Below are 27,573 nucleotides of genomic sequence, written 5' to 3'. Positions count from 1 at the left end.
GAAAGAAGAGCTCATTGCCAGTTCTCAGACTGTGGTAAAATTTAATTAATTTTTAAATTAATCCTTCACGTGACTGGCACTAACTAATACATGAATTTAGATGACTTAGATAGAGTTGGGAGAAGGCAATGGCAAGCCACTCCAGTACTCTTGCCTAGAAAATCCCATGGATGGAGGAGCCTGGTAGGCTGCAGTCCGTGGGGTCGCTAAGGGTCAGACACAACTGAGCGACTTCACTTTCACTTTTCACTTTCACACATTGGAGAAGGAAATGGCAACCCACTCCAGTGTTCTTGCCTGGAGAATCCCAGGGACGGGGGAGCCTGGTGGGCTGCCATCTATGGGGTCGCACAGAGTCGGACACGACTAAAGTGACTTAGCAGCAGCAGCAGCAGATAGAGTTGAGCTTGAGATCTTTCATATTCCAGTGTTTGAGCTCTTTGCACTCTAATACTATATCCCAGAAGATGTGCAGATTATGAATGGCTGGAAAGAAGAAAGTCAAGGAAATCATCCATCTTAATTTGATAGTAAACCAGGTTTGGGATCCTTACTATTCAAATCTATAACATCAAAATTACTTATTACTAATTAAAAAAAATTTTTTTTAAAGCAAGCATTAATCCTTGACCTTCCTTCCAGCGTCCAGGATTGATTAAGCTTGGCTTCATTTCTTAACTGCCTGGGTGGTTTCTTTCGTTGACCTTCTTTCAAAAGACAAGAAAGCATGTAGAGAAATTGGAACTTCTGAACTCTGCTGGCAGAAATTTAGAATGTTACAGCCACTTTGGAAAAATAGTTCCTCAAGAAATTAAAAAGGGTTACCATATGATCCAGTAGTTCTTCTCCTAGGTATACCCAAGAGAAAACATATGCCTACACAAAAACTGGTATACAGATGCTCATGGCAACACCATTCATAATAGCCAGAAAGTGGAAACAATCCAGGGTCCATCAATTGATGAATGGAAAACAAAATGTGGTGTATCTATATAATAAGATATTATTCTCAGTATAATGTATATTTGATATTATGAGATAAAGTAAAAGAAATGGAGTAGTTATTTGTGCTACAACATAGATAAACTTTGAAACCATTTTGCTAAGTGAAAGAAGCCAGGCACAAATGACCACATATTGTATAATTCTTTTTATATGAAATTTCTAGAATAGGCAAATCTAGAGAGAAAAAAATATATTAGTAGTTGCTTAAAGGTTCAGATATAGATCAGGTAAAGGAGGATGGAGAGTGACAGGTAATGCATACATTTTCTTTTAGTGTGGACAAAAATGTTCTAAAATTGACTATGGTGATGGTTGCACAACCCAGTGAATATGCTGAAGCCTTTGAATTAAAGACCTGCCTGAGAATTTTGAATTTTTTATGTTGATGTTAACTACTTTTTCCTGAAATGAGCACCTATAATCCTTTTCCAGATCCTTGCCCTCTTTCCCTATTACATTCTCCAGAGAAAGCAATGGAATTTGAGAAGACTATCAAATTCAGATATATGTAAACTAGATATTGATAGAAATTTTGATGTAGTTTGCAACTTTTGATTTTTTTTTTATAAGATGGAGTTCTGAAATTATCTTTAATAGTATGCTTTTCCTTCTTGTTAGGAAGAAAAAATTGGTAAATTTTGTTATTCATCTTGCATAGGAAATGACTATAATTATAGAGATGAACCGGAGAAGGCAATGGCAAGCCACTCCAGTACTCTTGCCTGGAAAATCCCATGGATGGAGGAGCCTGGTAGGCTGCAGTCCGTGGGGTCGCTAAGGGTGGGACACGACTGAGCGACTTCACTTTCACTTTTCACTTTCACACATTGGAGAAGGAAATGGCAACCCACTCCAGTGTTCTTGCCTGGAGAATCCCAGGGACGGGGGAGCCTGGTGGGCTGCCGCCTATGGCGTCACACAGAGTCGGACACGACTGAAGTGACTTAGCAGCACCAGCAGCAGCATAGAGATGAACAGCTATTCTTCCAAGTAATAGGTAACAGCCACAACATGCTGTCATTTCATATCCCCTCCAATGAAGGCTTTGAGATTTATCTGAAACATGCTCCAGATGACTGCCATTCTTAAACACTGGACTTTCTATATCTAGGAGGATTCTTCTCGACTACAAGGAAAAAAAATGGGTTTGGGACATACAGTATAAATGGTATAAATGGATTCTTGTTGCTGTGATCCACAGAATAAACTGTGTGCTTTCTTCTTTTTAAAAGAGGAATTAAGTAAACTTTGGACTTTCATTTTTTAAAGCCTTAGCTAATTTGATGTCTTGGACCTGTTTTATTTCAGGATTACCATCCATTGACCCATCAGGCAGCTCCCCATCTTCCTCTTCTGCTCCTCTGACAAGTTTTTCCAGCATACCAGGAACTCGGGTTTTCCTGCAAGGGCCAGCTCCTGTTGGGACCCCTAGTTTCAACAGACAACATTTTTCTCCCCACCCTTGGACAAGCGCCTCAAACTCATGTAGGAATCCTGGAGGAAATCATCTCAAAGAGTCTCTAATAAGTTATTAAATCATTTGTTATAGGGAACACCATATTGTAATTTTAAGTAATCTAAGTTATATGCAAATACCCAAGGTTTGTATTACAGTCATGTCAAAAATTATCAGTCATTTATAGGATAGAAAACTTGAGAAGGGTCAGGCTATTCTTTCAAGCCAGATTTGAGGTTACACTGAGATTTGGATCAAGAAAAGAGGGAAACTGAGGAAGAAGCTGCTTACCCTCTTGGTTTGAGTTCAGCTTTTTCGTGTCCTCTATTTTCTGATGAACCATGGCATTTTTATCAAGAGTCACCTCTTTTAGTATTCAAACAACCACCTAAGGATCTAGTTACTTTATAGCAATCTAAGCATCATTTGTTATTAACTCATTCAATACATCTGCCTTGAGTTAAAAAAAGAGAAAAGAAAAAGGGAAGTAGTTTTATAAGATGCTTTGAGGACAGTATTGTGAAATGGTTGTATTTAAATATCTAATCAGTTTGGTATGATTCCTCGTTTATTTTTACATTTGAGGAAACTGTATTGCTATTTATAAGTAAAAATATTCCCCCGTTTTGACTTAATTATTTCAATGTTTAGAATAGATGAAGTTCTAAAAGGACGTGAACAGGATTTTATTTTTTTTTAATGAGCATCATGAGGTAATCAGTGAATATTGGTCCTTTGACAAAAGAACTACAGCAAGAATAAATAGGGCCTTCTTCCTTTCTAGCCTTGTTCAATTAAAAAAAAAAAAATTTAGACTATTTGTACTTGCTTCAGGCAGTAGTAGCATAGGATAATGTTTACAGAACTCATATATTTTCATTTGAATGATATTACAAAATGAAAAATTTCTTTCCAGAACCTGTGTTGTGGAATAGATCTTTCCAACAAGGTTTCTCATATTTTTATAATTTGAATTTTTATATGTAATAAAACAATAGAGAAATATTTTGCCACCAGGTGACTCTCCTATTCCATCTGTTTCTTCGGGATCATCTTCACCTCTTTCAGCCACTTCTGCCCCACCAACATTGGGCCAACCAAAAGGAGGCAGTGCCAGTCAGGATCGAAAAATCCCTCCCCCCATTGGAACAGAGAGACTAGCCCGAATTCGACAAGGAGGGTCTGTCGCACAAGCCCCTGTGGGAACCGGTTTTGTCGCTCCTGTTGGACACAGTGGAATCTGGTCATTTGGTGTCAATGCCATGTCAGGTACAGTTATAGTGCCCTCTGTCTGGAGGGATATTTTGAATAAATTGTGAGATTTTGCCTTTTAAACTTAGTTCCTTATCTAAATAAATAAGCTTAATTCCTACACTTACCCAGTAGGATTGTTTAAACCTTTGAGGAGACCAGTCCAGTCTCAAAGTCTGGAATGTTAGTTTGGGTTATATATTAATAACAGATGTAATGTGTATGATAGTAATAAATATAAAATAATAAATACAGAGTTGATTAGAAATTAAAAATTCAAAGCATACTTCTTTTCCCTCTTAAGCTTTTCATTGGAGAATGGGACAATCATTTGATTTCTTTCAGAGAGCATTTAATCTTTTGAAGGACAAAGTAGAGTGTTTGGGATATTCTGAAGACTACATCCAGTTACAGGACTTGGTTTTTTTTTTTGGATTGCAAAGATTTTTAAGAATGTGTCCTGAGCTGTCAAAGAATGCTTTTGATTAAATTTAGTATGAAAAACTCCAGTGATAATGTTTTGTTATTTTATCCAGATAAATATCTAACTATTGATTTCAATTCTTTTTTCTAGAAGGGTTATCAGGTTGGTCACAGTCTGTGATAGGGAACCATCCAATGCATCAACAATTGTCAGACCCAAGCACATTCTCTCAGCATCAGCCAATGGAGAGAGATGATTCTGGAATGGTAGCCCCCTCTAACATTTTTCATCAGCCTATGGCAAGCAGTTTTGTGGATTTTTCTAAAGTGAGTTGACAAACATCATTGTAACTTGTTTAATACTTTGCCAGCCAATCTAGTCAGATGTTAAGGAGTAATTTGTACTGAAATAATTCTTTTTGGTTATAACTAGTTTGTTTCTATGAATTTGTCAGATCTTTTATCTATTTTCAAAAGTGGGTTATGTTGTTTACATTAGTTTGTCCTCGAACTATCCTGAAGATGCTGCCATCTTCTTTCCAAACCTGGAAGATTTGACTTTTGCTGCTTTGCATCTGGCTGCCACAGCTGAGAAGGGAGGCCTCTCCCTCTCTGGAAAGCTGGCTCTGAGCTCACCATTGCGCTCTTGTCTGCTCTGAGAGCTTCCAGGCTGCCATAAAGCCAGATTATGGCTGTAAGTTATCGTGTAGAATTCCCTTTTCTTAGCACAAGCTTATTAGTAAATCTAAAATGTGGGAAAGTTGGGGTATTATATGTTCATAAAATATTGGAGATTTCCCAATCATTGAATATTGGATTTAGTTGTTTTCTCTATTCTTATTGAAAAAGTGTTGATGTAGATAACTACTTTTGGTTTCTCAACACTGTACAGTGGTGCTATACATACTACATACTCTGGAGTTCTTTGAATGAAGGGAAATGAGAGAGATCTATGCTGGTATTATGGAATCATCATTTACAGTCACTTCATGATTGCACCTTTCTGCTGTTTTAGGGTCTACCAATTTCCATGTATGGAGGCACCATAATACCCTCCCATCCTCAGCTTGCTGATGTTCCAGGAGGCCCTCTGTTTAATGGACTTCACAACCCAGATCCTTCTTGGAACCCTATGATAAAAGTTATTCAAAATTCAACTGAATGCACTGATGCCCAGCAGGTAAAATGAACTTAATGCTCTTTTATTTTTCAGTTTTATCATGTCATCCTTTTAATTCTTTGGGTAATACAAGTTCTGAATATCAAAAGTCAAGACATCTTACCACCTTGATCTGAATTAAGTTTTTCAATATCAAGATGATGCTACTTAACATTTTGTTTCATGTACTGTATTCTTTCTAGGCAGAAACAGTGAATTGCCATTGCATTTATATATTCGTTTTGTAAATGTCTAAAGATTCCTAATTAGAAATTCCAATTTTTCCTCCCCCTTTTCAGATTTGGCCTGGCACGTGGGCACCTCATATTGGAAACATGCATCTCAAATATGTCAACTAAGTTAGAAGGTCTTACTCTTTAGCCTTGTTTGAGAAATTTTGACCTTGGAAGAACCCTGGGGATTTTTTTTTAATGTGCCTAAGAAATTTTCTTTGAGGCTTTAGCAATGGAAATTTGATTGCCCATTGTATAAGAACAAATTGATTTCCTAACCACCTGATTATGTTCTCTGGTTAGTTTAGCCATTTTGAAATTAGTGCTTTGGGCTAAACAAACTGAATGCTACTTGTATGCCGAAAAGAATTAGATAATTACATATTTCAACCTTTTAGGGTGGTAAATACATGTACAATTGTTTACATACTTAAAAGGACAAAGTTGAGTAAATTTCTTGTCATATAGTGGCTCTACTTAATATAGCCTGTATTAATGTGAAATATTTACCAGAATACTCAATAAAAAGATGAACAGTGTTTAGAAGTGGGGTGTGATCCTTTCAGTGGTCATGCAGGTACTGCCCAATCCACAATCATATTGAACCAGGTTGTTAATACTATATTTGTAATAGGCTTCTCACATTTTACACTTTAGAGTTCATTCTTAGATTGCCTTGCAAAAGCACTTTTAGAATGAGTTGTATACTTACTTTGTTAAACATTCCTTGTTCTTTGATTATCTTGCATATATTTTTACAAGCAAGAATGTTTCAAGCCCCTGTAATGTATCCTATCTGATTTTAGCAGATAGGCCATTAAAAGGTTTAGCTCTTTGTGGATCATGAGTATGTTAATAAGAACAATAGGATTTCAGTCAGATGACACTGAACAAACTTAAGACACCCAGATCACCCTTCAGATTCCTTTTGTGCTTCCTAACTTTTTAATCTAAAGATTTATTTTGGTTATAGGTGTTTAAGTTTTGATTTGGGACATAGGAGGGGGTGGAGTGACTCATGTAATTCTGTTGTATTGTCAAATCAGCTGAATGTTTATAAATATGTGACTAATTCTGAGCTTAGTTTCATGAAGAACCAATATGGTCAACAAACTAAACTCAGGAACCCTGGAATGGATTGCTTTGGCCAAACTATAGGCTATGCCAAGAATCTGATGCAATAGAGAAGAAAAAAACTATCCCAATGAAAAGAACAGTCATCAACTTGTTCATGTTGTAATGTGGTTGAATTACTTGGTCTTAGATAAAATCATTCTAAAAAAGAAAACAAAATGTTGGAGATTGATAGAGAAGCCAGAACACACTTTAAGGCAAAGAAGGTTGCACAGAAAAATAATAACTAGGAGCACAGCCATACCAGAAACACTTTTCTACTCTCATACCAAAGGAGTTCTTAATCTTCTCTGCCCTCCTCCTAGAGCCACCACTAGATGTGACACACCATGTTTGTTCTATGTTAGACATACCTGGTTCGTCTTCTACATTATATTACATATGAAAGATTTCTTATTTTCTATTTTGATTGGATTTAGAAACTATCACTGGTGTTGAAGCTGTTGCCTTTGTAGTGCTTAATAACCACATCAGGTAGTCTCAAGAGACCTCCTCACCTTGAGGGGAACAAAGGACCCCTAGGATCATCTACATATCTTGCTGTTTCCAGTTATCACTAATAACAACCCCCCCAAAAAAAAATCACCTCATATTAGTGAAATGAATGGAACTACTCTTGATGAAACATATAGTGAGAGATAATATTACTTATTCAGTGGGACAAAAAGTAAGTGGTGTTCTATCTTAACTAATTAAAGTACATTTGAATTTTTGGAAGAGCTCTTCTAATATCTTCTATACCCTGAGGACAACAGAATGAGAAACTTGACCTCAGGTCAGGAACTAGAACCCATAAGAAGGGGAAACAATTATGAGAAACCTGTAGGAGAATTAGGAACAAATAGCAGCTGTGCAGTTTGTAGCAGTTATTTAGCATACCCTCCTTCCTGCCCTCTTATCTGTACTGCCTTCTTTTCTATTTGAATCCCAGTAGCCTACTCCCCACTACATTTTGCCTGCTATAATCTCTTCTTCCTCTGTCTTGCCTCTTCCTGGCATTACTTTACTGCTATTTTACCAACCTGAACCTTGGATTAAACCTAGCTCAGGTAAGAACTTAATTACTTTCAAATATACAAGGGATTTGTGGGGAGGCAGAGCGGGTAGAGTGGAACAAGTGTCAGAAAACTAAGTTCTCTTTTCATTTCTGCTACTCAATACTGTATGACCTTAGGCCAGTCTCTTCTCATCTCTGGGCTTCACTTTCCTCATCTGAAAATGAAATTTAGTATAACTGAACTCAAAAGGGTCTCCTAGTTCTAACAGATTTGCTTGTCTCATGAATGAGAATATGTGGTATAGGACTGCTAGAAGCTGATACATTGCTGAGGTTTGAGAGCCCCTACCATTTGTTCTTACATGGAATCAAAAGCCTACTGTTGTGAGAGCCATTATTGATTTTGGGGATTTAGTGGAGGCAGAAGAAAACCTTGCACACCCATAGTGAGCCCTCAAGTCATTAAGAAACATCCTGCTGAAAAAAAAGGAACATCCTGCCGAGGCATAGATCAAACCCTATGAATAACAGCTCATTCAAGAAATAAAACTGTATCATCAAGGTTTCTGAACCTACTTATTTCAAGTAGTGTTCAATAAAATAAAATCCCACCACCAATAACAGTATTGATGTTCTTAAGACCCTTTAAACCTGTTGTGGCTACAGTGTGCTGACTTGCCCTTTTATAGGCCAGTCTGCTTCCTTCAGTCCCTGCTCTCAAAGGGGAAATTTCATCACCTCAGCTAACCAGACCGAAGAAGAGAGTTGGACAGCCAATGGTGGCCTCTCCCAACCAGAGGTAAGAGATCTCAGGACCTGGAACTATAGTTTCCATCATGTAAATTCTGACCAAGTCTCCCCAACCTCAAGATTAGTATAGGAGGTACCATCCTTAGTTTGAGGTAGCTTTTAGAAGGGGAAAGGCTGATCATATTAGAGTTTCAAGCCAAACAGGGAGGAATACTTAGTATACATGGTTCTGTCCCACTGTTTTAAGACCTTTGTACCACATTGTGAACCTAGGAAGAGGCAAACAAACTGTATGAAAACAGCTTCTGAACATCTTGTTTTCTATAACTAGTCCTGGAGCTCTTCTACCAAGAAATGTGGCTGGTTGTGACATCTTCCCAGTGGACCCTGTCCTGGGGTGAGGGACTCTAATAATGCTGCATTTTCTATTCATGCTCAAAGATTTGTCACCATGTGTCAATGTTATTGACAGGTTACTTTGCCTTCACTCTCTCCGGTAGGAAATGGTTGAGTATCCAGAACTTAAGTGTGTTAAGACCACATCCAATAAAGGCAAGAGCCTGAGCTTGAAGACCTAATTTGGAAAACAAGATTGTAAATCTAATGATGAGATTGCAAACCTATTTTGTGATTGCTTTTCATCTCTTCCTGTCTTATTTTAATGATACTGATGTTAGTTCAAAGTAATTTGCCTGGTGGCAGAGACCTGGTGTTTCCCTTTAGGTTTAATCAGATCTCTGAGTTTAAGTTGTTTTTCTTTTTAAAGCTCCTATACTCTAATGGTCAATAAGTGTTGACAAAACCCTCTGATTTAAACTCTTCCTTGGTCCTTCATGCAGGTTGAATGGATGATGGATCTGGCTTTCTCTCTAAAATCCAACTACCTACTCTCTAGTTCCCCAACTCTTGTATCACACAGTGCCTCAAGAAAAGTAAGCTTCTGGTGGTAGTCTTATAGTAGTAGTAACTGCTGCTGTTGTTTTATAGAAGAGATTAATAGATGGGAGACCTCACTTCCATACTGATCCTTCTTGACCACCTTTGACACTTGTCTTGTAGTTCTCTTGCTCTCACTGGTCTTTTCCAGTCTCTTTTGGTGAAATCCTCTTCCTCCACTACCCCTTAAAGAAATGTTGATGTGGCTAGGTCTCTTCTTTTGGTGTATCTTCTCCCCAAGGAATCTCATCCCACAGACTTAGATTTTACTCCACCCAAATCTGAATCACTAGCCGAGTTTTCCCTCTGTAGCTTCAAACCTGTACGTCTGGCTCCTTAACATTCTCCAGTGTTTTCCATCTGAACATTCCACACACATTATATACTCGCCAATATAATATGTGCCCCTCCCCTTGTTTTATTATATTAGTTGGTACTATTCCCTGGTGGCTCAGAGGTTAAAGCATCTGCCTCCAATGCGGGAGACCCGGGTTCGATCCCTGGGTCGGGAAGATCCCCTGGAGAAGGAAACGGTAACCCACTCCAGTATTCTTGCCTGGAGGATCCCATGGACGGAGAAACCTGGTAGGCTACAGTCCACGGGGTCGCATAGAGTCGGACACGACTGAGCGACAGAACGGAACGGAACGGATAAACTACCAAGACTCTTGAGTCAGAAGACTGGGAATTATCCTAGCTTATCTCCTTCCCACCCTACCCTTAAATCAGTCACCTTATCCTTACTCCTCTGTGTATCTGGATTCCCTTCACTTCTCCCCATCCTCGCAGCCAGTCTTCTTGCCCACCCCATTTCACTAGGCTGGAGTCTTCACCTCAAGTCTCACTATCCTCCATCCTATCTCTCACTCCCCTCATTAGACTACTTAACCTTGCTTAAAAGTTGAGTTGTCATAGACGGTTCCTCACAATCTGATCCCAAGCCTTATGCTCCAGCACAATACTTCTTTCAGGCATATACCACTTTATAAGAGGCTCAAAAGCCTTTTGGAACAATAAAACCTACATATCCCTGCTACCTGAAGTGTGATTCAAAGAACATGCAAACCTAAGGGTCTGCATCACCTTGGATTTTATTAAAACCCTAGAATTTCAAGTTCTAATTACTGTATCAGAATGTTCATTTTAGTAAGATCACCAGGTGATTTATGTGTACAGTAACATTTGAGAAGCAATGACTTGTAAAATACCATCTTTTTTTTTTTTAATAAGTAAAGAAATCAGAGCTGAAGGAAAATTTGGTGAAGCCAAAGCTGAAGTAATACTGATAAATGCATGAAATCAGGTGGCCTATAATTAATTGGCTGGAGGAGAAGGGGGACACTGGTGAAGGGTATACTGATTCTGAGGAAGCCAAACAGCAAACAACTAGATCAAGTTGAGATTTTTAGTGTACTCAACTTAGTACTTACTCTCTCACCATCTCTGTCTTGCCTCCTTTCATATCACCATGCCTACATCAAAAAATCTCTTTAAAAGGCCACTCTTGGGCCAGTGGTTAAGACTCCACACTTCAGTGCTTTCACTGCAGGGAGCTTGAATACCATCCCTGATTGAGGAACTAAGATCCTACATGCTCAGAGACTTGGCAAAAAAAAAGCCAGACTCTGTCTTGCCAGAGGGCTAAAAAACCAAGCACTCCTCTCCAGCCCCCAGCCCTTCTTTAGTTTTCTGAGATTGTGAGGTTAGCTAGGAAAGATTAAAGGCAGGAGAAGGGGATGACAGAGGATGAGATGGTTGGATGGCATCACCCACTCAATGGACATAGTTTGAGTAGACTCCAGGAGTTGGTAATGGACAGGGAGGCCTGGCATGCTGCAGTCCATGGGATTGCAGAGTCAGATACGACTGAGAGAGTGAATTGAGGTTAGCTGTGGCAGAGCTCAAAGAATAGGCCTATTGTATCTTCCAACCTTTATTCATCCTTAAATCGGTCCACTTATTCCACAACTAATGTCTGTGCACCAGGCCATCAAGGCACTTTAACCCTGTACTGAAATTGACTAATGGGGGGCATAACGGCTGTGCTTAGGGGCACGCACTTGAATCAGACATACTCAAATATGAATCCCAGCTCCCGCTCCTAATACAAGATCCATGACTTCCAACCATGACCTAACCTCTCTGGACTTTGGTGTCCTCACTTGTAACTGTAACTAATAATAGTGTCTTACTATCCAACTGTTGAGAGGAATGGATGAATACACGCAAAAAACGTGTGTGCCATACCTCACGCGTTCCCAGCACCCGCTGGAAACAGTAAATAGTAAATGACTGAGTGGCTGCAGCGCTCATAGGCAAAAGCAGGCTGGCCTATTTGGGGCCAGGAGGAACTGGAGGCCACTGCGGATGCCGGGACTCTCCCCAACTTTAGCTGAGTTTGGGGCTTGCTCCCGAGAGGGTAGGGCGGGATCTTCAGGTTGAGTGACGGTCGGCCCGTCCCCGGCGTGAGTGTTGGCCAGGTGTTGTGGCTGCAGCCGCACGTGGTAGACAGTCCGCGACAGACTGAGGTGTGCGTCCTCAGCAACAGCCGCTGCCTTCCTGTTCTTTACGTTCCCTATGCCCTCATCCACCAGCTGCCCGATTCATGGGGACAACGAAGGGCTGCCCGACTGCTACGGCAGCATGCCGGGGGGCACGCTATATGCCACTACCCCCGGGGGTCAGAGAGCCGGGCCAGGGTTGACAGGCAGCAGACAGGCCTGCGTGTGCTTGTCGCGGGACGTGGGCAGGGAGGTGCGGGCGTGGAGTTGTGTGCAGGCCCCCTTCCAGGTTTCAGGTTTTAGCTTTTAGCGGGGTGGGTTTTTGGAACCTAAGCACGGTTCCCTAAAACCTCGAAGTGATGCAACATGGCCTTGTGCCTATTTTCCGGGTGACTCTGGGCAGAAATCATCACTGTGGCCTGGGTTCTGGGCTCCTTGTTCACCTACGCCTGCCAGTATTGCTGCCTGGGAGCTGGAACAGGAGCTTTGGCCCCTTCTCGGCTGTGTGGCCTCAGCAAGAAGCAACTGGGTTTTGCAAAGCTGCAAGTGGTGGGGATTGGGGGCAGCGGCTTTAGGCCGCTGTGCTGGCTGGCTTGCCTAGTGGATGATTGGTGGAGCAGCCTGGAATCATACCTACACTGGGGTTCCTGCCACGCAGGCAAAGGGGAGGAGTGAGAAGAGGGTAGGGCCTTGTGAGGACACGGCAGGGGCCAAGTCCTCTGGGCTGAGCTGAGCCTGACTGGACTTGGGAGGAGTCAGGATGAGGAGAGCCTGTCCCTGGGTTTCACAGGAGCACTGCCCCTCCCTGTCCGAGCCCAGGTGGCAGCACTAGCCTTCACATCTGTTCTTTGGCTTCCTCATCCAACTGAGGCTGAAGGGCTAGGCCCTACCTTTTGAACCAAATAGGTGAAGTTCAGAGCCAGCAGAGGACAGGAACCTCCAGAAGTTCTTGAGCTCCAAGTCTGGTGGTGCTCCTGGAGCTCCCCTAAACCAAAAGTCCCCGCCTAGACCAGCTGGGATGCCCCACTTGCTCTATGGTGCTCAGACACATCTTGGTTAGGCCCAGAAGCCTTCAAGTGCTGTGAGGGCTAGTCAGCTGAGATCCTGACTGAGCTGCAGAGCAGTAGCCCTTAAGAAAAGGGAAGATGTGACCCATTGGCCCCTAAAAGACCTGTGTCTGGGGTCCCAAACAGCTTTGTACCCAAGCTCCTGCCTCTTACCTAGCCCCTACCCCTTGACAGGCACCAGGATCATCTACGACCGAAAGTTCCTGCTGGAGTGCAACAACTCGCCCACTGCCCAGACGCCTCCCTGCTGCCTCCCTCAGATTCCCGGGGTCACAGCTCCTCCAACAGCCCCACCCACCAAGCTAGAGGAGCTGACGGAGCAGAAGGAGACAGAGGAAGAGATACCCGGTAAGGAAAGCAGGCCCTAAAATTTTAATATGGCTTTGAAACCAAAAGCCCCAATTATGTAGATTGGGGGCGGGGGTTAGTTCTGAGGGGGCTGCCTGAACTAACAATGAAGCTATAGACTGCCAGCCCAGCAACCAGTCCTCCTGCCCTTTCTCTCCCCAGATGATGCGATGATGCACAGTTTGAAATGGACATCTAATCCAGTGCAGATGACCATGTGTGGAATGAGAGGAATCCGTCACGCTGCTGCCGCTACCTCCTTTCTCTGGGGTATCCAAAGGCCTACTGGTCTCATCTAATCCGGAAGGGGGTGATATGTTGGTTCTGGGCCTCCATGTTGGGTCTGAGGCAGCTAGACCAGGGGTAGGAGTGAGCAACTTGCCAAGCCCTTAGCTCTACTTTCTCTTTGGTCTGTAGGCACTCCTCCCAACCCCTGGCACTTGGCTCCAGCTGAGGCTGGGCCGGGGCAATGGAGACTGTCACTTTCTGACTGCTTAGTAAACATTCAAAGAAATGCCTTGACTCCAGTGTTCTCCTCAATGTTGATCTTCCCAGCTCAGCCATAATGTAAGGGCCCCAGCAAACCTGGTTAGGATTAGAGGTCCCAGGTCCCTTCCGAGCTCCCTCTGGGCCCACTTTCAGCAGCAATTAGACCCTGAGGCAGGCTTTGGGGACAGGCCATCCGTTCCGTTCAGTCGCTCAGTCGTGTCCGACTCTTTGTGACCCATGGACTGTAGCCTACCAGGCTTCTCTGTCCATGGGATTCTATTTCCTTCTCCAGGGGATAAGCTGCCAAACCTTAAACAGCAATAGCCTGACCCCTGCCAAGGGCAGCTCCAGCCTTTCCAGGAAGCACCCTTCCCAGAATCAGCCTCTCTAGCAGTCCCTCCCTAGTTGTTTCAAAGCAGGAAACAAGAGGCACTGCCCCAGCCTACAGCCTTCTTTGGTCTCTCCCCATGCCTTTTCTGCCTCCTACCTGTAAGTACCAACCTTATTTCAACACTGAAAACCTGTACTCTCCCTTCTCACAGCATGATGTGAACCTCCTGGCCCCTTCCACCTGGTTCTGTTGTCCTCAAAGTGTTAGAAGACCTTAGGGCCCAAACCGAGGCAGCAGCTTATTTGGTGAGTCAGATGAAGAGTCATAATCCTGCTCCCCCTCCCCTGCCCCCATGGGGAAAAATCATGTTCCCGTATTGCAGCAATCTGGTCTTTTTCACCTTCAATTTATATAGCTATGTTATAATCTCTGTAACACTTGCATACATCAAGGGTGATGCAATGCAAATAAGCGATGATCTCCTTTTGAGAGAAAAAAATCTCCCCATGCTATTTGAGCCTCTGTTTCCATGTTGAAACAAAGTCATCCAAACATAGATGACTCAGTCCAGAAAGGAATGTATGTTTCCATGTAATTTGGGGGAAGGTGGCAGGTGATAATCTACTCATGCTTAGCAAGGCCATTCATGATGAATAGAGGAAAACAAGGAGCAGAGCAGTCAAGGACACCAGAGGGAACATAGGAAGGGCTCATCTCTCCTACCCAGGGCCCACTATATTGAGATGTTTTTATTGAAATGCATATGGTATAGTAACAAGCAACCTCGTTGTGGTCCAGGTGGGACCTCTTCCCCCAGAGATGGGTCAGGCCAGAATTCCCCATGGGCAGACCGTCTCCCCAGTGGTAAAAAGGAGTCAAGTTAGAGAAGCCTCCCATGACAAGGCACAGGAGATGGTGTGAGATGAGTCTGGGGAAACCACAGGATCACAGGTCGTGCTGGACACCTGGTACAGTTTGGTTCTGCTCAGCTGTGATTATGGATTTCTCTTCATTGGCCTCCTCTGAAAACAGACTCCTCTTTACCGCAATTAATCTTTTAACTCCCACCATCCACTGACTGACCTCAGTCACATGGTCAACCATGAGTGAGCGGTGGATGTCATCTGCTGCATCCCACTGGTGGCTTGAAAGCACTGAGGAGAGAGAGGGGCTGAGCAAGCAACCTGGAGCCAAAGATAGCTGCCACTCCTCCCCCCTCCCCCAATCAGTCAAAATCTCAGCACCTAGTCCAACTTGGACAACCATGGCAGGATGAGGGGTTAGGCTATACCAAGGCACCCCACCACACCTTGCACCAGCAGAGCCATCCTCTTCTTTACAGGCGTTGACAGCTTCCCTCCAGCCCACTGTTCCTGCAGCAGAGCCAGGCGTCGGCTGATGTCATCACATACCTGCTTCTGAGAGACAGAAGCGCCCTCCAAGTCAGTGCTGCCAGCCCTGCAGGGGCAGGGTAGGCAGCACATGCTCTGTCTCGCCCAGGAACTTTACACTCAATCTGAGTTATGGTTCTTTACGCAAAGATTAGTGGCCCCACTAAGAATCTGATGAAATCAATGGATCCCTTTTCAAGGAAAATGTGTGTATGGCTAGAATTTTTAAATTTCTGGAGTTTTTCAGATGGTTAAAAATTAATTGTATAGTGCTGCTTTACAATAAGGAAAGTGAAAGTGTCAGTCACTCAGTTGTGTCCAACTCTTTGCAACTCCATGGACTGTAGCCCACCAGGCTCCTCTGTCCATGGGATTCTAAGAGCCAAAAGAGGTGAAGACCACTCTACTTTCCTAATTTAAGACTGCTCATCGGGTCAGAGGGTCTACCTTTAGGAGCCACACCTGCATCTGGCTGTTGATGGGAGCTTTCCCATTTACCTTTATGTGGCCACGGCAGTCCTCCAATGCCTGTTCCAAAGGTCTCAGTACATCTTCCAGCAGAGTCTCAGACTCAACGACTGGGGAATCCATGGGCTCCGTTCTGGAGGGAGGACAGCTCCCCACAAATGGGGGGGGTCTGGAAGCCTTACTTGAAGGAGGTGGCGGCCCCATTGGGGGGTGCCCAGGAGATGTCTCTGAGGTGGGGACTGAAAAGATAAAGCAGGATCAAGCAAACATGGCTTAAATACAAAGAAATAAAAATGGATGCCGTGGTAAAGCAGAATAGTAGTAGAGGACCCTACCTAGACTGAGTGTTCAAGGAAGGCCTTCTAAAGTGACGTCAAAGTTTACCCTAACTCAACACTATGTGACATTTGGCAAGTTACCTTTAACCTCTGAGCTTGGGTTCCTCTTCTATAAAATGGGGATATTATAGTAGCAGCACTTATTTCAGAAGGCTATAGCGATGATTAAGTGTAAGAATATAGGTACAGCTGCTAAAGTGGGTAACAAAAAGTGCTCACAAAGAACTTGGATGAGATAGATGCAGTCACAAAGAGTTGAAGGAACCAGGTACTAGGGTAGAGGTAAGGGCAGTACCCAAGAGAAGAGAAAGGTCCTGACTTGTTCAAGGAACAGAAACAAGGCCTGTGTGGCTAGAAATGCTTAACACTGAGAAATTATGAGCTTTCACTGGAAAGGTAAGTAGGGGTCCAGACCCTGCAGGACTTTGGTCTTGAGCTGTCTGTGCTTAGTCGCTCAGTCATGTCCAACTCTTTGCGAGCCCATGGACCGTAGCCCGCCAGGCTCCTCTGTCCATGGGGATTCTCCAGGCAAGAATATTGGAGTGGGTTGCCATGCCCTTCTCCAGGAGATCGTCCCAACCCAGGGATCAAACCGAGGTCTCCCACACTGCAGGTGGATTCTTTAACGACTGAGCCACAGGGAAGCCCAAGAATACTGGAGTGGGTAGCCTATCCCTTCTCCAGGGGATCTTCCTGACCCAGGAATCAAACTGGAGTCTCCTGCATTGCAGGCGGATTCTTTACCAGCTGAGCTACCAGGGAAGCCCAGTTTTGAGCTATTACTCCATTAATGGTAACGGGAAACCATCGCCAGGTTTATAAAAGCAGGGGGTGATGTCACTAAACTTGTTTTTTATGGCGTTCACTCTGTATGGTCTGTGAAAAGTTGATGAGAATAGGTAAAGAAGGGTAGGGACACCAGTTGGGAGGTTAACAACAATCCAGGAAAGAGAATGCTGGCATGGACTAGAGTGAGAGTAGACGAGGGGAAATGGGGTGGTCTGATTTATTTAGGAGGAGACAGAACAAATCTTGATGGAACGGGTGTGAAAGACAGGAGCCAAGACTCTTGGTTTCTGACTTTAATGACATGATGGCAGAATAACTATGAAAAATGAGAATACTGGAGAAGAAAAGTCAAAAATTACTTTCAGGTATAATATGCACATGGATGATAATTCATCTAATTGGTCTGTCAATATGACCTCACCTCCAGTGACCACTCTCCTTCAGCCTCTCATAATCTGCCTTGTTCTCAACAACAGTGCCCACCTCTCCTAACCCTCGAGCACAGTTATTCAGATTTTCGAGGTGCATTAAAATCACTCCCTTTAAATTCATACAGCTAGAGGGACCTTCCTGGTGGTCTCCATGCTTGAGAATCTGTCTTCAATTGCAGGGAACATGGGTTTAAATTTATAGCTACCGATTTTAAGAAACATCTAACACTGCCTGGAAATCCTATACTTTGCCTTGTTTTCCTCCTCTTCAGAACAATTATTTTCACATCTTATCGCCTATAAACTTTTCTACCTTCTCCCTTGATTTTCCTTTCCTTGATGTCTACTTCTGACCCTGCCTCAGATTTCTCCGAGAAAATAAAGGTCATCAAACAGGAACACTCATCTTCTCACCACCAGTTCTGCCTACCCACCTGCACCTGGAGCCGCTTTCCTTTCTCCTCTAACAGATGAAAGGCTCTTGCTCCTCCCAGAGGCGCTCTCTCCAGCTGGACTCTACCCACCTCTCTTGCCTTCTCGGGGCTTTACTCCTGCAGTCCTCCCTTTCCCCTGTGCTATGAGTGCTCCCTCTACTACCCTCCATCATCACATAACTCCCCCTTACCTCACATTCCATCCGCAGGTACTGCCCTGTTTCTCATCATTCCTGAATGCTTCTGTTAGGATCACTAGGGATTGCTACATTTGTCAAATCAAGTGGTCCCTTTTCTTCATCTTACTTACCTCTAAGCAGCATTCATCAGGGTTGAATCAAGATATTACTCTCTCACAGAGTAATTCTACTTTTCTTACTTCATTGGCCATTTCTCAGCCTTCTTTGCTAATTCTCTGTTCAACCTTGAAATGCTAGAGAACCCTAGGGTTCTGTCTTGAATCCTGTCTTTACTTTTTGTACTCAAGTTCACGACATCAAATACTATTCATATGATAGTGACACATCTCTGTAATTCAGGCCCAGAGCTCTCCCCAAAGTAGCCCAAATTCAACATGGCCAAGACAGAAAACTTGCTTTTCTCCTCCCCTGCCAAAACCCAGTTACCCGTATCAATGAAAAACACCATCCAGTTCAAGTGAAAAAGATGTAAGTTACATAGCCTCTTCTTTCACCTCACCTACTATACTCATTCCTACTGATTTTCTCCACAACATACCCATATCCATCCAATTACTACTACCTCTAGTACTCCCACCCCTGGCCAAATTATCATTGTATTTTACCTGTGTTATAGTTTTTCTTTTCACTTCTTCCCTAAAATCTGTTTTCCACAGAGCAAACACTGTGATCTTTTTAAAGATGTAAGTCAAACCAGTGTTTCTCAATCTGGGGAGATTTTGCCTCCAAACGTCTGGAGACACTTGACAGTCACAATTGTCGGTGGGTGCTACTGGCATCCAGCAAGTAGAAGCCAGGGATGCTACAGACATCTTACAATGTACAAGACAATCCCTCACAAAAAAGAATGATCTGGCCCAAAAGGCCAGTAGTGATAAGGTTAAGAAACTGACTTATATCATAACTCTGCAGTGTTACAGGTGTGGATAATAGATGGGTGAAAAGAACTGAAACTGAGCCCCCTATTCAGGGTCACATCAGTCGTCACTCAATCATGTCCCACTTTTTGCAACCCCATGGATTGTAGCCCGCCAGGATCCTCTGTCCATGGAATTTTCCAGGCAAGAATACTGGAGTGGGTTGCTATTTCCTACTCCAGGGGCTCTTCCTGACCCAGAAATCAAACTTGGGTTTCCTCAATTTCCTGCACTGGCAGGCGGATTCTTTACCATGGTGCCACCTGGGAAGCCCTTTCAGTACCACAGATCATCTTCAACTCTATCCCTAGCCCACTATGCTCTAGCCACCAGATATTCCTTTAGTCTAAATTTGGCAGACTTACCTCAGGGCTTCTGCACTAGCTGTTTCTAATACCTGGAATACTCTTGCATCTGACCTTTGCGTGACTGCCTTTTTAATCCTTCAGGTTTCAGCTTAAATGTCAGCTCCTCAGATACATTAGTTACCAGTCACTTTCACATCACCCTGTTTTATTTCTCTGCAGAGTCCTTACCACCATTTCATCTTTCTCCAAAATTATACTGCGGATGCCAAGAAACAAAACTTTTTGTCTTGTTCACTGCTGTCTAGTTTGCCTTCAAACACAGCAGGTGCTCAGTAGATGATACTGATTAAATGAATGACACGTTAAGTCTGAGATGCTTATCATATTGTCCAGTGACGAGGTAGAATACACAAATGGGTGTACCACCATGGGGTTCCGAGAAAAGATCCACGTTTGAAACAGAATTTGAAAATAAATTTGGGAACAAAAACTATATTAATAACCGTAAGTCTGGATGAGTTCACCTAGAACGAAAGCATAGATTCTTTGGAGACAAACATGGGCAACATAGTTCAGTTCCGTCGCTCAGTCGTGTCCGACTCTGCGACCCCATGAACGGCAGCACGCCAGACCTCCCTGTCATCACCAACCCCCGGAGTCCACCCAAACCCATGTCCATCGAGTCGGAGGAGCTCAAAAAAGGCCTGAACCGAGTCCCTTTCTGGGACTCCAACCTCTCTCCCTCAGTAAGTCCTCAGAAGAGAAAAATAGGCTCGGGGCAAGCTTATCCCCGGCACAGTCCATTCTCGGGGGGGTCTCGGCACACAGGGCCCTCACACACCTCTGGGGGATCCATCCTGGGGAGCGGCGACCCTCTTGGTGAGCGGCGAGCGCTTGGGTCCGCCAGCCTGGATCTGCAGCCCATAGGAGAATTGCGGCGGATCGTTCCAACCGCGCTCCGTGTTGCCTGCAAAAGTGAGAAGACGTGTGAAGCAAGCCCGGCGGGGCGACAGAGGTTTCGCACCCCACACGGTAACCGCCCCCAGCCTGGGCCAAGGGAGGACCCAGCTCCCTAGCCCACCCGCCGCGCTCACCCGGCTTCACATACAGCTCCGCCATCTCCACTTCCGCACGGCCAGCGGGGCATCACGTCATTTCCGGGGCGGCCGCACCCAGCCGGATGGGACACGCCCCCAACAGGGCCGATTCCCTGGAGCCCTCCAGGTTGGACAATTCAGGAACGCTGAAAATCGTCGTCGAGACCCTGCTCCAACTCCGTCTATTCCAGCTAGTTATAACTCGGGAGTGCTGACTATATGGTACGAAATGGGGCTGTTTTCCAGGAGGTGCTGCTCTAGGAGCTTAAGTCCCCTGTGGGTTCCCTCTCCAAATCACAGTTGCTCTCAGGAGCAAGTTTACATCACCAGAAGCTCCTGTCCCACATATTCCCCACTGTGATCTAGCCAAGTGGACTTTCAGAACTTCTGTCCACTTCCCTGAACGTTTACACTTTCTTGGTTGGAATATATTTATCTGGAAGCTTAGTACACTTTAAAGTGTTTCAGACCAGGTACTTCTGAGGTGTCTCACCTGAGCTCCCACAACCCTCTGAGATTGTCCAGTTGTACTGCATGTTATCTTCAGTCCTTTACTTTCATTTGACAGTCTCAGAAGGTGGAGCCCCTATTTGATTACACCTCCAATGCCGACTTAATGCCTAGCACAGAAAAGTCCTTTAGAAATATACTTGTTAAATGAAGTCAGATTTCCAACTCTCCCATCCCCTTATGTGACTAGCAGCTGCCACCAACACCAAGGACGGATATAGGCACTCATCTCATACAGGCTGTTAACTCCCAACCCTGTCCCAGGCCCAATATACTTACATCCAGTGAGGTCACTGAGGGATTTTTATTTGTACTGATTTTGCTATAAAGTGTTGCTGAGGTAGAGCCAACTGTCCAGGGTTGGACAGGGGCAAGGAACACAGGGACCCAGGGAAAGGAGAGCCTGTAGCTTAGGCTCTCAATCACCCATACAAACAATGAATTGGGCAATAGAGTGTGGGCAAGTTTCAGTGGGGCACGCAGAGAAGGCTCCAAAAGGTGAGAGGCTACAGGTCCCTGGGGAAAGAAGGGGTACAGAACTGGGCATGGACCCAGAACCTCTTTCCTCAGTCCTCCCCAATTAACTTAGGGCATGTGGAGCAGAGAGGGTTTCAGCCGGAAGGCATCAAGAAAAGAGAAGACACCCCGCTTTCGAGGGGCTGCTCCTGCACCCCCAACCCCTCCTTTGAGCAGGGGAAGTGGCAGGGGACCTCCTGGGGAGTCCACAGAGCTGGTCCGCTTGAGCCGCAGGCGGGCGCGGGCCTGGGCACCCCAGGCCTTGCCTCGAGCTGCAGAGGCCACAAGACACTTCTGGTATTGAACCTAGGGAGAAGAGGAATGTGAGGATCCAGCTCCTTCCGGCCCCTGGACTCCCTGAAAGCTTCCACAGGACAAGGCATCAGGAGGAAAGAAGTGGGTAATCTGCCACGTCTGGAGCCCCTACAGCATTTACCGGTAGCTCATTAACATAAAGCCTAAAACCTGGCATTTACTGAGCATTTAAGGAAAGCTTGACACTGTGTTAAGTTCTTTGTATACTCTACTTGATCCAGTTATTTATCAGGTGTTATAATCACCATTTTGCAAATGAGAAAGTGAGATTCAATGAGAATACATGATTTACCCAAGGAAACAGAGTTAGAAATTGATGGAATTCAAAACTAATTCTGACTGTAAGGCCTGTGTTCTTAACCACACCTGCCACCATGCTGGCTTTCTCTCTCTCTCCTTACAGTGGACTGGCCCCTGGCAAAGTGGAGTCCCTCGTTAAGGGGATGTTCTACAACCTAGTCCCAGTGCAAAACTGCCCTGCTCTTCTCTCTCCTGAATTCAACAGGGTTTACAAGGTCTTCTTACTTCTCTGGTGTCTTCCAACTTCTCTGGTGTCTTCCAAATCTTAAACTTTACTGTAGTTTAAGTCATCTTCCAAATTCACAAACTTGACTTCACTGTCTTGCTCAAAACCTTTCAATGGATCAACGTGCCTCAGGATGAAACAGACTCATCACCATACCCTGGTAAGTTCTTCTGTGACCTGGATTCTGCCATTCTTTCTGCTCCTGTCTCTCATTCCATCCATCCTTTCCCCACCCACCAACCCCACCCCCACCGGTGCACTCCAGATAAACTATATTCTTTCAGACATTCTTTCAGACACTGACATCCCTCTCACCTTGACCACTGGGGTTCCCTGTACTTGACAGCACATCTTTGAAACCACTCCCCTTCACCTGGATAACTTCCCTCTTTGGACCTTCAACTCTCAGTTTTCTATCACTTCTTTCAGAGAGCCTCCTTGAACCTCTGAAGGGACCAAAGCTTCCATCATCCTGTGATGTACAACTTCCTTCTCATCTATCTCTGCTCTAACCTAACTGTTCTGTGAGGGAAAAGGCCATGCTCTCCACACCACTGAATTCCCAGGGTCAAGTATAGTTGAGTTCTGGCAACTACTCATATTTCAGTGAGCAAGTGAATTGAACTGAGTGCAAATGTCCCACATTCATATGCCCAGATACCAGAAAACAACCTAAATGAGAGAAAACAGGAAAGAGAATGTTCACCCTATAAGGCACAGCCCTTACACAATTTCAGCTGAATGCTGAAATGTACACATATGGACCCAAGTGTCAGAGCTTCTGCTATTTAAAGAAAACCAGGAATAGCTACTATGTGAAATGTCCTGGCCTTTAAATATTGATAATTAAAACCTACTAAAAACAGTGTGAGGGTTAAATAAAATACTCCTGAACCACAGTCAACCCTGGCATGGCTGGTCTGTGATCTCTGGAGAGGCTGCTAATCCTGAACCCCAGTGAACAGAATAGAGCAGCTGCAGGGCAATCCCACCCACCCAATCCCACCCCTAACTCACCATGCAAGCCGCCTGCACAGCTTCAGAGAGTCCCCCTGCATGGGGCTGGCACCAGAAGACTGCACACTGGAAGCTCTGATGGCCCAGGTCGGCAATGAGACCAAAGGTGTGTGGGTCACGACCAACACCAATGAAGGTCACGAGGCGCACAGGACACTGCCACAGTGGCTCCTCCTCTGCACCAGCCTCTGCCTGCCCAAATCAGGCCTAGTCACTGAAGGGTCAGATACTAGCTGGACCCCTTGAGCATTTCCAATAGCAAGCAATAACCCCTTAGCATCCCCGCCCACCCCTCCACAGCTCCCAACTTCACCCTTTTCTGGCTGGTACCTGAATGGGATGTGCAGTCATAACAGAGTCAGACACACTGAGCATGGCAGGGACCCAGGTGTCCCGGTCCCCACGGGTGGTGAGCGTACCAATGGCCTCATTCAGCACATCCATGCCTAGGGGGGACATGCCCAACTCAGTATCTCCCAGGCGTAAAGAAGGATCTGCAAGGAGTGTCTAAGCCCCTCTCACTGACTTAGGATTCAGAGAGATGGGAACAGAATAGCTGGGGCCAGGCTTCAAATCCTAAGTGGAGAAGGGCAGTACATCCCAGGCTACAGAAGGCCATGGGAGCACTCTGAGAAATGGTGACAGATCCTTCCTTTTCCACCTTCCACTTCCCTTACACATCCCAAGCCCTCCAGCCCACTCAGTTCTCACCCATGGCTTTGGTGACTGGCAGGGTCCCCATGTACAGTGCCTCGTACTTCTGAGCAGCCTGGCTCACAGCATCCAGTAGCTCCACTGAAATATATACACCAAGTTGGTCTGGGTGCTCTCTCAATGACCCCTTTCTCCACCCGTCCAAGGGAACTGGAGCAAGTAGGAAAAAGGCCATGGATGTTCCTCCAATTTATGGTTTGGGATCCCTGGGAAATATCCCCCTCCCCATCTTTCACCAAAGTAGCCTGTTTTTGCTTTGCAGCCCTGCCCCCCATACCTTGTCGAGGCAGGTCTTCTGGGGTGATGGGGTCCAGTGAGCAGCAAGGGGAATCACCACTGACCTCCACTCGCTCTGACAAGATCTGAAACACAATGCAGACAGCATACGGTGAAGGGAGGGGGAAGTGAGGTAAGGGAGTCAATACCACCCTAACCCAACAACCTTAGCAGCTTCAGACCCAGCTCCATACCCACATTCCCTGCCCCACTCCTGGCCCTTACCTGGGCACAGAGCCCATGTAGGGCACTGGCAATGGCCTTTGCAGGGACGTCACAGCGAAACACATGGCACTTGAGCATACAGCTGTCTTTGTCACCCGCCACAAAAGCGAAGTCCCTGGCAGGGTCAGAGATGGGGGTAGGGCAGGACTGGAGATGGGGCTGGGGTAGGGGTGGGGGCCCTGCAGTACCTGCAGGAGGCTAGAAGTCAGAGTTAACGCAGGGATGGAACAGGGAGATCAGGGCTGGAGCTCAAGGCACTTGGCTGTCACTCACCTGTCACTGTTCCAGAAGCATGTGGGAGCACAGGAGAGAATCAGCCCAGCCTCTCAGACTCTCCCCCGTCTGTCCCTGCTGGGCTGGAGCCCACCCTCCCCAACCAGGGCTGGATCAGGCAGGGGAGGCAGAGCTTGGGTCCGTGTCAGAGGACCTGTGTCCAGGGGTTCAATACAGGGAATGAGCATCAGTGGGGATCACAGCCTGCAAGGGGGAAGGAGAAGCAACTCTCACTTCCAAGAATGCAGGGGGTCCTCACCGGCCCTTGGAGCTGCCCACACCCCATACACGAATGTGCACCAGGGGCTGGCAGTGGATCAGACTGTGGTCCAGGGGATTCACCAGGCTCATGGCATCCTTCTTCAGGATCATCAGCATGTTCTGGCCCTGCCAAGGAGAGGTCAGGCCGGAGCTCAGATGAAGGTGGTTGCCGTGGGGAATAGGCAGTTCAGGGACAGCCACCTCTGCTGGATGCTAGGTTGAATACCTCGAAGGGTCAACCAGCTCACCTCACCCCAGGCACCATCTGGGGGCTGGCTCTGGCTACGGGTCTGGGCCAGCTGCTGGATGCAGTTATTGACAGCGATACTACTCTTCCCCGGTACCAGGTCCTCTTCAGGTACTTCCACCCAGCCCAGAGAGCGGACTGCAAAGCACTGACGGGTTGAAGGAAAGGACAGAAGGACCCTGAGTAAGGAAGTAGGATGAAGTAGGATGGGCGGTGTCACAGGCTCCACATATATAAACCCTCTGGAGACCTCCCTTCACCCTTTATCACCTCTGCTCAGCCCAATCTCACCCCTGACCTTTCCCTGGGGACCCTCCCCAAAGTCCTGGGCTGGCCCTCAGGCTTAAGTCACTACCTTAGCCCCTGGCTCCATTCTCTGGATGTAGGATTCTTCACCATACCAGGACAGAGAGTTACTGGAATAGAGCAGAGATCGTAAAAGGACCACAATTCCTACAGAAGGCACAATGGTGAGAACCAGACTACTTGATAGGCACAAGATGTGGGATAAGAAGCAGAATATAGAGTCCCAAATGTAAACTCAGAGGGAGACAGGGCCCACGACATATTAAATAAGTGTAATATAGAGCATGGCTTAGGAATTGAGGAAAAATTCAACACACAGGACATAGAATAAAACTTACAAACATGCAGCAGGGTCCAAAATGTGGAGCAGTGCCCCAAATCAGGACAAGACCACCCTTGAACACAGGATAGGAACCTCCATGGACAGAAGGTAGGGTAGTCAGCAAGATGTAGAACATGACTGGTCAGGACCCAGAATACATAAAACAACCATACAGCAAAAAACAGAGCTTGGATCAAGGAACAAAACACTGGGAGAATCAAGAATATGGGACAGAACCAAGAACATAGTGTGTGTGCTCAGTAGTTTCTGACTCTTTGCAACCCCATGGACTGCGGCCCACTAGGCTCCTCTGTCCATGGGATTTCCCAGGCAAGAATACTGGAGCAGGTTGCTATTTTCTCCTCCAGGGGATCTTCCCGAACCAGGGATCAAACCCACAGCTCTTGCATCTCCCACATTGGCAAGTGGATTCTTTACCACTGTGCCACCCCAGAACTTGGGCTGGAAAGCAGACTATAACAGGTCCAGCTGCATCTTTGAGTGCTATGGAACCCCAAGCTTTTCATTTCTGCCTGGCCTATCCCCCTTACCTCTGGTCCAGTGAGCTCTCCAGGCTGGAGAAGGATCTCCCCTTGGGGGGCCGAAGTCCCCAAATTCCCTCTGTCTTCTGTAGAGAGGGGGACAGGTCAGTGGCAGGCTTAGGTCCACACATGAGCTCAGGCCCTCTCCTCACACTCCACCTACCTTGCCTGGGTCCTCTGCATCTCCCGACTCCCAGGTTGGGCGCTGCCACTGAGTGCTACCGCTGGGTACATGCCAATAATAAGTACCTGCAGCATCGCGGATCTTCCTCCAGCCAGGGGGCAGGCCTGGCTCCCCCTCCAGACTCTGGTCCCCCCACAAGTCGTCTACAGGAACGTAGGATTGGAGAGGGAGGGCTTATTTGTGGACTCAGAATAACACTGTCATAACCCTTCCTCCAACCCATATTTGCGCTAAAGGTCCAGACTTCCAACCTTGGATATTGCATTGCAAAGATCTGGGTTCATCTGTCCCCTGGTCCTCATCCCAAAACATAACGTACACAAGTAACTTAAAGACAGGCTCCCTGTCTTTGAGCCTAAGGTAGCCTTTCGCGCTCCCTCGTCCTCCCTTAGCTCCCGACCCTCCCATCTGGACCCTCTGTGCACACCATCGCAGTTGACCAGAATGATGGCCAGCATATAATCCTTGCCCAGCATAGCGCTGGTCGCGTTCCCGCTGGCCTACGCCGGCCCTCACTCAGCCCAGCACGCCTTCGGAGCTGCTGTGCCTACAAAGTCCAGCCTCTTTGCGCTGGAATCCGCCAGGCCAACGGGCGCCGCACAAACACGGGGAGGAGCAGAGGCCGGGTCCTACGGGCCGGAAAGGACCCGCCAAGGGAGCGCCTCCAGTCTAGAGGTGGCGCGTACAAACAAGACGTCCGGATCTCCCAGTTGCTGCGCGTTTGCGTCCGAGAGTCTAGAGGAGGCTCAAGGACCGCGGCGCACACGCTGACGTCACCGCTCGACTGTGAGCTCATCAAGCGGCGGAAGATTCTCCAGATTGGGCGCAGTACGCAGACGCGAACAAGTGAGATCATCGCGTTCAGGTCGTCTGCGCACGCGCACAC

At 45.9% G+C, this 27,573-nt stretch overlaps 4 protein-coding genes across 9 annotated transcripts in view; 2 read left to right on the top strand and 2 right to left on the bottom strand.

The window, feature by feature from the left end:
- Positions 1-6,366, top strand: part of ANKHD1 (ankyrin repeat and KH domain containing 1) — a 110,212-nt gene extending 103,846 nt beyond the window's left edge. For 2 of the 4 annotated variants that reach the window (XM_055430979.2, XM_088838615.1), the window contains 5 exons: positions 2,314-2,490; positions 3,530-3,730; positions 4,287-4,462; positions 5,151-5,315; positions 5,594-6,366. In XM_055430979.2, the coding sequence (XP_055286954.1) occupies positions 2,314-2,490; positions 3,530-3,730; positions 4,287-4,462; positions 5,151-5,315; positions 5,594-5,653 (779 nt within the window). In that variant the 3' untranslated portion in view covers positions 5,654-6,366. Of the gene's footprint in view, positions 1-2,313; positions 2,491-3,478; positions 3,731-4,286; positions 4,463-5,150; positions 5,316-5,593 lie in introns of all 4 variants that reach the window. The other 2 variants (XM_088838617.1, XM_055430978.2) reach the window with 1 other exon arrangement.
- Positions 6,367-8,465: 2,099 nt separating this feature from the next.
- EIF4EBP3 (eukaryotic translation initiation factor 4E binding protein 3) lies at positions 8,466-13,782 on the top strand. Its single transcript, XM_088838629.1, has 3 exons — positions 8,466-12,024; positions 13,087-13,260; positions 13,431-13,782. Exons 1-3 carry the CDS (start codon positions 11,922-11,924, stop codon positions 13,457-13,459), a joined length of 306 nt encoding a protein of 101 aa, XP_088694755.1. The 5' UTR covers positions 8,466-11,921; the 3' UTR covers positions 13,460-13,782.
- A 1,020-nt stretch (positions 13,783-14,802) lies between these two features.
- On the bottom strand, positions 14,803-20,511 carry SRA1 (steroid receptor RNA activator 1). The gene is made up of 5 exons (XM_055431007.2): positions 20,451-20,511; positions 20,198-20,323; positions 15,970-16,178; positions 15,390-15,498; positions 14,803-15,234 (listed from the first exon to the last, which is right to left on the bottom strand). Exons 1-5 carry the CDS (start codon positions 20,473-20,475, stop codon positions 15,026-15,028), a joined length of 678 nt encoding a protein of 225 aa, XP_055286982.1. The 5' UTR covers positions 20,476-20,511; the 3' UTR covers positions 14,803-15,025.
- APBB3 (amyloid beta precursor protein binding family B member 3) lies at positions 20,466-27,462 on the bottom strand. 3 transcript variants are annotated; one of them, XR_016038028.1, is made up of 13 exons: positions 27,115-27,462; positions 26,667-26,830; positions 26,513-26,589; positions 25,689-25,749; positions 25,335-25,481; positions 25,085-25,212; positions 24,553-24,667; positions 24,329-24,413; positions 24,049-24,132; positions 23,668-23,783; positions 23,338-23,529; positions 20,947-21,785; positions 20,466-20,599 (listed from the first exon to the last, which is right to left on the bottom strand). XR_016038028.1 is itself a non-coding variant. In XM_055431001.2 (12 exons), the coding sequence occupies exons 1-12, from the start codon at positions 27,161-27,163 to the stop codon at positions 21,549-21,551; spliced, it is 1,455 nt and encodes a 484-aa protein (XP_055286976.1). In that variant the 5' UTR covers positions 27,164-27,462; the 3' UTR covers positions 20,471-21,548. The 3 variants fall into 3 exon arrangements, 1 of the variants encoding a protein (XP_055286976.1); XR_016038029.1 differs by having other exon boundaries at positions 20,471-20,668; XM_055431001.2 differs by having other exon boundaries at positions 20,471-21,785.
- Positions 27,463-27,573: the final 111 nt, after the last annotated feature.

This window comes from Moschus berezovskii, chromosome 8, assembly GCF_049115385.1.
Source record: "Moschus berezovskii isolate FMDL1 chromosome 8, NW_MosBer_1.0, whole genome shotgun sequence".
Taxonomy (NCBI): Eukaryota; Metazoa; Chordata; class Mammalia; order Artiodactyla; family Moschidae; genus Moschus; species Moschus berezovskii.
Note: the sequence above shows the minus strand (reverse complement) of the source record. Positions and strands in the feature narration are given on the sequence as shown.

Coding starts and splice junctions, on each gene's coding strand:
- EIF4EBP3 (XM_088838629.1), top strand. CDS start 11,922: ATGCCCTCATCCACCAGCTGCCCGATTCATGGGGACAACGAAGGGCTG. Junction 12,025..13,086: donor ATATGCCACTACCCCCGGGG/GTCAGAGAGCCG, acceptor ACCCCTTGACAG/GCACCAGGATCATCTACGAC. Junction 13,261..13,430: donor GACAGAGGAAGAGATACCCG/GTAAGGAAAGCA, acceptor CCAGATGATGCG/ATGATGCACAGTTTGAAATG.
- SRA1 (XM_055431007.2), bottom strand. CDS start 20,475: ATGGCGGAGCTGTATGTGAAGCCGG. Junction 20,324..20,450: donor GGAGCTGTATGTGAAGCCGG/GTGAGCGCGGCG, acceptor TCACTTTTGCAG/GCAACACGGAGCGCGGTTGG. Junction 16,179..20,197: donor CCAGGATGGATCCCCCAGAG/GTGTGTGAGGGC, acceptor TTATCTTTTCAG/TCCCCACCTCAGAGACATCT.
- APBB3 (XM_055431001.2), bottom strand. CDS start 27,163: ATGCTGGGCAAGGATTATATGCTGGCCATCATTCTGGTCAACTGCGAT. Junction 26,590..26,666: donor ATGCAGAGGACCCAGGCAAG/GTAGGTGGAGTG, acceptor CCCTCTCTACAG/AAGACAGAGGGAATTTGGGG. Junction 25,750..26,512: donor GAGAGCTCACTGGACCAGAG/GTAAGGGGGATA, acceptor GCTCTATTCCAG/TAACTCTCTGTCCTGGTATG.